The sequence below is a fragment of the Giraffa tippelskirchi genome, chromosome 11 (genome assembly GCF_054371585.1).
Source record: "Giraffa tippelskirchi isolate mGirTip1 chromosome 11, T2T-mGirTip1v1.2.pri, whole genome shotgun sequence".
NCBI classification, from domain to species: Eukaryota; Metazoa; Chordata; class Mammalia; order Artiodactyla; family Giraffidae; genus Giraffa; species Giraffa tippelskirchi.
This window is the reverse complement of record NC_137285.1, coordinates 84,182,722-84,189,310: the sequence shown is the minus strand read 5'-3', so window position 1 is coordinate 84,189,310 and position 6,589 is coordinate 84,182,722. Positions and strand designations below refer to the sequence as shown.

Below are 6,589 nucleotides of genomic sequence, written 5' to 3'. Positions count from 1 at the left end.
GTTTTCACGACTATGTTGCAAATCTGAGTACTAAAAAAAAGTTTTCACTTTAAACAAAGGCAATTTTTTGGTTATTTAGTAAATTAGACTAAGTCACAGATTTAGTCTTTAAGCTTCAAATCACAAAACTGGTTAATGTCCTTCAAGTGGGTTTTGCATGTTTCAGAAGTGAAAAGTATCAAGTTCATGTTTTTTTAAAAAAATGGATCCTTATTAAGTCAATGTGTGTTACGGGGACCATTTTAGGTCCACCCTCGTCGTGAGCCCACACGGGCACTCCCGTCGGTTAGGTCGGGCTGACGCGGGGCGGGCGTCGGTGGACTCTGCCGTCCCCTCCCGACTCCTTTCTGCCTAAGCTGCCTGGCATCGCGGGGCGAGGGGCGGCCTCGCAGCCGCTCCCGAGGGCGGGCGGGAAGGCGGGCAGGCCGGGGGCGCGGACCCCCTGCGCCCAGGGCGGCCGCGCTCCCAGCGGAGCCGGGGCTCCGACCTGGACCGGCCCAGCGCGCGTCGTCGGGCCGGCGGCTCCCCGGGCGCGGGGCGCCAGGCACGCTCCCGGCCGCGGCCGCGGCTCCGCGAGGCCCCGCGGAGGCCGGGCGGGCGGGCGGGCGGGGCGGCGGCGGCTGGAGTCCGCAGGAATGCGGCGCCCTCGCCGGGGAAAGTTTCCCTGCGCATCTGGCGCGGGCGGGCGCGCAGAGGAAGGAAGCGCCGCGAGGAGGCGGGGCCGCGGCCGCTCGGGCGGGCGCGTCTCCCAACTTTAGTTTTGGCGTCCGAGGCGAGTTTGCGTCTCAGTCGGGAGCGGCCGCCGCCGGGGGAGAGAAAGGGAGGAAGGAAGGAACCCGGAGAGGAAACCGGGCGAGGGGGAGGGGAGCGGCGCGGGCCGTGCGGCCGCAGCCCGGGCCGAGGGAGCGAGCGCGGGCGCCGCGGGCCCCGGTCTCCGGCGGCCCCTCCCGACGCGCCGCAGGCCCGCGGAGCCGGGCGCGGGGCGGGGGCTGCGGGGCCGCGGCGCAGCCCCCGGCCCTGAGCGCGAGGCCAGCGCCGCGCCCGCCGCTTCCCCCGCCGCGGCCCGTCGAGCCGGGCCGTCCGGGCGGAGCCCGCGCCCGCCGGGCGAGGCAGGAACCATGGATCCCGGGCCGCCGCCGCCGCCGCCGCCAGCCTCCCAGGGCCAGGGGCCGCCGCCCGCGCAGGCCCCCCAGGGCCAGGGCCCGCCGTCCGCGCCCGGGCAGCCCGCGCCCCCGGGGCCCCCGGCGGCGCCGCAGGCACCCCCGGCCGGCCACCAGATCGTGCACGTCCGGGGGGACTCGGAGACCGACCTGGAGGCGCTCTTCAACGCCGTCATGAACCCCAAGACGGCCAACGTGCCGCAGACCGTGCCCATGAGGCTCCGGAAGCTGCCCGACTCCTTCTTCAAGCCGCCCGAGCCCAAATCCCACTCCCGACAGGTAACCGCGCCGCCCGTCTCCCCGCTTCCCCGCCGGGCGGGCCCCCGGCCCGGGGGCGCTGGGGGGCGCCGGGGGCTCCGGCGGGGGCGCTCGGGGGGTGCGGGCTCCGGGGGCGCCGGCGGGGCGGAGATGGGCGCGCGCAGGGGCGGGCCGGCCCGGGCGCCGCGCTCCTCCGGAGTCGGAGGCCGAGATTTGTCCTCCCCCCCCCGCCCCCGGAGTCCCTCTACGCGGCTGCAGCCCCGGGGGCGCGCTCTGCCCGCTCCCTTCCTTCCTTCCCCGCGGGTTCCCGGCGGAGTGGGGGTGAGGCAGGGGCCGGCCGCGGGGGGCTCGCACAATGCGCGCGCGCCCCGCACCTCCGCTCCCGCCGCCGGGCCGCGGGCGGAGTCGCGCCCCGGGCTCCCTCTCTGCCGGGGCCCCCCGGTCCCCCCCGTCTCCTGGGGAGGCACAAAATCGTGCCCTCGTTGGGCGGCGTGGAGCAGGGCCGGGGCTCGAACCGGCCCGGGCGGTCCCGGGCTCTTTGTCCCCCTCCCCCTCCCGGGAGCACTTCTCCTCCTCGCGGCCCCGGCGCTCGCCGCGCACAGGATCCAGACTTTCCTGGAAGTTGTTTATGGAGTTGGGCGCTCTCACCCCGGCCCTTCCCCCTTGCGCTCTGCAACTCGCGCAGGCTCACTGTCCCCGAAACGCAGTGGGCTCACGTGCTGGCTTCCCCACTGCGGACGATTATTTACAGTCCGCTGAAATGCTTTTAAATGGGCCACATCTGCACGGCGCACGGGCCCTGGGCTGGGTTGCACCGCGCCTGGGGTTTAACACAAGCCTTTGATAAGGCTCCGCAGGTTGACTCACAGGCCGAGTCCTGCTTAGTTCAGCTGTGATTAGAAGTTAATGTTTGGGAAGCGATGACTAATTCGAGGCTCGCCATTGCTCTTTAATTCTTACTGAGGATATGAACATGGCTGTTCCATATACACAGCGTTCGATTATTTTGTCAACGTGATCCAGCGTTGAAGTGCAACTGTGTATTATGAAAGTGTTAACATTCCGATCGGTCCCAGAAAATTTGTTTAGGGGAGATTTTTCTTTCTGTCTTTACTTTTTAAGAAAGAACTTGCTTCAGGCTAAACTTCAGCATAGGAACTTTGCCCAAAAGTTAATTGGTTTTCCAAATACTGCGATGAAGTTAGTCCACTCGGCTGTAACTTGAGCGGAAAGAACACTTTTCGCCCCCACTCCCATCGCCCCTCCTAGTTGCAGGCCTGTGATAAGTTCTCCTCCCTCAGACCAAGGGGTTTGGGAACTCAGAAAAACTCACTTAACCTGCTGACAAAAACCTGGGTTAAGGGAGAGGCAGGAAAAACAATTTAGCTGTTTGCCCTAAATATTTCAATTTGTGAGAAGTAGACTTAGGTATGCTTCTTTCTCTTACCCCTGGAAATGAGTTTCCGGACTCATTATGGGTAAAAATGTGTGTTGGCATTGCACCCCACCGTCTACACAGCTGTGCTGCTAGCTAATATGTTTCGGAAGTATAATACCCATAGGAGATTGAGTTCCCCATCTTGTGGCATCTATAAGCCGAAAAGAATTGCCATTGAAAAGTGTACCTATTCTTCTAGTCATTTGCAATCATTTGATTGCATGAAAGTTTGTATCAGCAGTTTATGAATTCATAATATTCACAATTTACTATAGTTTTGTTTGTTTTAATGCGTTTGTTGACCAAGTGTTGTGCGTCTGTAAGTTTGACTTTTATTTCTACTAATGAGTCCTAAATTCCAATTTATTCTGATTGGAAACTCAAAATATATATGATTTAACATCAAGGCATAGATGCCCTTGCTGATTGCTTCCAGTCTCTCTTCCTTGGTTATATGAATCTGGGAAGTTCTAACTTTCTGATAATCAAACCCTAACTCTAATTAATGAATTTAAATAACTATATTTGATTATGAATAGTATGAATGTGGGTTGTAAATACTGTTGTTCACAAATTATTGAATATTTGAACATAAGTTCATTTATTGCCTCATTTTCTCATCGTGAAAAAAAAAAAGCTATTACAAATGAGAAAACTTGAGGCTCAGAGAATAAGGTATTGTCCAGTGTGTCACACTAGCCAGATTGGACTGGAACCCATATCATTAGGGTCTGAGGTCAGGAGTTTTTCTGCTGCCACACAGTTGTAAATATGTAAGTATGTAAATTCTTAAGTTACATTGTAGTTACATTGTTGACATCTTTATCATCTAGGTAGAAATATATGGCTGGGTTTATATTTCATTCATTAGGTGGCTTTTAAAGAGTATTTGGATTTTTCTGGATCTTTTGTAATTCTTAAAAGTTGTATCAATTTTGATGGTTGCCATATTGATGATATTTGTCCATAGTGAAGAAAAAATGACACCTGTCTTGTGTTTAGGGCTTGGCTTAGAAAAAACAATTATGTAAAACTTGGTTTTGAAGGAGGGGAGGGGGAGTACATAGTCATTTTACTCTTTGGGTTTTGTTTATACCTAAAACATGTCAGAACTTGGAAAAACACCCACACTGCCTTGGCGTTTACCTTAGCATTTAAAAGTATCCATCTGCAACCTGTATTCCTCTGTGTTAGATATTAAATGTTGAAATTTGGTATTTAGAATTTCATGGCGACCAAGTATCTGTTGAAGAAGTTTGCAAGGACTCTTGGAGAACGGATTTTAAGAAGTCTTTGTTTTCACCTTCCCGATAGGCCAGTACGGATGCAGGCACTGCAGGGGCGCTGACTCCGCAGCACGTGAGGGCTCACTCGTCCCCCGCGTCGCTGCAGCTCGGAGCCGTGTCTCCGGGGACGTTGACCCCCACGGGAGTGGTCTCCGGCCCGGCAGCCGCCCCGGCTGCTCAGCACCTTCGACAGTCTTCCTTTGAGATCCCTGACGATGTGCCTCTGCCAGCCGGCTGGGAGATGGCGAAGACATCTTCTGGTCAGAGGTACTTCTTAAAGTAAGTGGAAAAAGGGTGGAAGATCATTTTCTGATACCAAGATACGATTTATTTTTACATTTTCCTTAATATTTATGTCAAGCTCAGTGATCTCTTCCATAACTTTTTTTTTCCAGGATAGTATGACCTAAATACCTTCTTTGGGTAATATTTTGAAAGCTTTATGGATTCCTGGCTCATAGCCTCTTACTAAACTTTTTTTGTGGCAGTTAGGATGTTCTCATTTTGAGTTTGTGCCAAACTTGTTAATTAGCCTAGCTCAAAACTGAAAGTTCGGATCCTGTGAAGAATTTCAAATTGTGAGAATTAGGAGGCTGGCATAGTTACATGAAGTATGTATGGCACTACTTACCTTTTTAAACATTTTACTGGTGGAAAAGAACTATAAAAATAAGTAGGACTTCCCTGGAAGTCTGATTTTACAGTATTTTAGATGTGAGATGTATTTTAGATGTGAGATGTGAGAGTATTTAGCTGCAGTTTGATGTGTATTATCATTTTCTCCCTCAAAAAGCAAAGAGAAATACGCATTTTCATATTTGACATACAGTAGTTCAGTGGCAAACTTCTTTTGAGCCAGCAGGTCTTCAAAATAGAATCCCTCTTCTCTGGGAAAACAGAAACAAGGCTATTGGGTTATTTGTTTTTTTCAGCCTTATTTTTTGTGTGTTTAACAAAATGGCAAATTTTCATTGAAGCTGAAAAGATCAAAGTAGAATTTTGTCCCCTCTCACTTTGAAATTATGGATAAGACTTTAATATTTTTATTTGGTTTCTTTGGCATACGTATATACAGAATGTTTCCTACAAGTAATTATAGACTGAAATAGATATTTTCAAAAGCTTCTTAGTTCTGTTCAATCATGTTGAGATAATAAACAAGTTTTGATTGACATCTGTCTTTGACACTCTACTCCCAAGGCAAATGTAACATATATTCATTAGATCAGATAATACAATAATAATAATACTGTTTTGTTGTATACCTTATTATTTTATATTGTCTTTCAGGGCAGGTTGTTAACTTTCATTGTAAGATACAGTTTTGTGACAAGCTTCTTTAGGAGAAAAAGCAGAGAGAAAAGTTTGAACTTGAAAAGTTTCTGCAGTTTTTTGCCCTCCTTCCCTGCACCTTTTTTCTTTCTTAAATCGTTTCCTGGTGTCCCGGTATCCATTTCAGAGGGTCAGATTTCAACCAGAACGATAAAGAGCCTGAGACTGGAAGGTACACACAGGTCTGGCAAACTCATCTGCATGAGCGAGATCGTTTGTTCTGAAGCAGACATCCACAGTAAATGATTGAAAGAGTTGCTCGCTGTGAGGGATGTGTCTTGAAGGGAAAAGGAGTGGAAACAAACCAGGTTGTTAGGAAAAAGAAAGGCTGTACTTTTCTGAACCTCACCCTGCTGGGTCGCATGCTGACCTGGGGAGATTTTTAAACAGTTTAACAGCCGGCTTGCCTCTCTCCTTTGGTCGATGTTCTAGCTGAAAGTCTGTGATTAAAGAGCAACCTTTACGCTCCCCTTTTCGTCTTTTGTATCTGTAATAATAATTGCTTCGAGGTGACATCTGCCTACATTTCTATGTATGTACATTTAACGATCTTTTTGTTTTGACCTGAAAAGTTCTGTATTTTATTTTTTAAAGTTTCCAGTGCTGCTTTCTTTGAGAAAGTGTTTCTCTCAGAGGTGGATTAACAAAGGATACACACACGTACACCCCCCACCCCAAACACCCCACTCAAGTGAACCTCTTGCGAAGGTAACCCAGGACAAAATGAAAATTATGCTGTATGGGTAGTGGTTACCATGGAAAAGAAAAACCGGAAAGAAGATAGATTAGCATGATCATTTTTCAAGATTTTTGAGAGATTCTCACTGGAAGTAAAATTAGATTTATTATGTGATAAGAATCATGAAGATTTTTGACTCCGTTGAATATTTGGCTCGCATCAAACCTTCAGAAATGAAAAGATGTCCCCTTATGGATGGATCTTGGTCAGTAAAAGTCGGCAAAATCATGGGTTAGTTGGTGGTACACATCAGAAATTACAGAGAGGGCCCCTAAGCATTGGCTGTGGAAGTTGGATGTGGACTTACACATTTAGTATCTTCCAAAGGATCTGCTTTATGAGCATTGTGTAAGTTGGAGAAGAGTTGTAGAAAGAT

General features: G+C 50.4%; 1 protein-coding gene across 17 annotated transcripts in view; it reads left to right on the top strand.

Moving 5' to 3' along the window:
• The first annotated feature begins 784 nt into the window (after positions 1-784).
• The window catches only part of YAP1 (Yes1 associated transcriptional regulator), a 123,616-nt gene continuing 117,811 nt past the window's right edge, over positions 785-6,589 (top strand). For 14 of the 17 annotated variants that reach the window (XM_081545936.1, XM_081545934.1, XM_081545935.1 and 11 more), the window contains exons 1-2: positions 1,042-1,439; positions 4,171-4,421. In XM_081545936.1, coding sequence (XP_081402062.1) covers positions 1,119-1,439; positions 4,171-4,421 — 572 coding nt within the window. In that variant the 5' untranslated portion in view covers positions 1,042-1,118. Of the gene's footprint in view, positions 885-990; positions 1,440-4,170; positions 4,422-6,589 lie in introns of those variants that run through there. The other 3 variants (XM_081545937.1, XM_081545939.1, XM_081545942.1) reach the window with 3 other exon arrangements.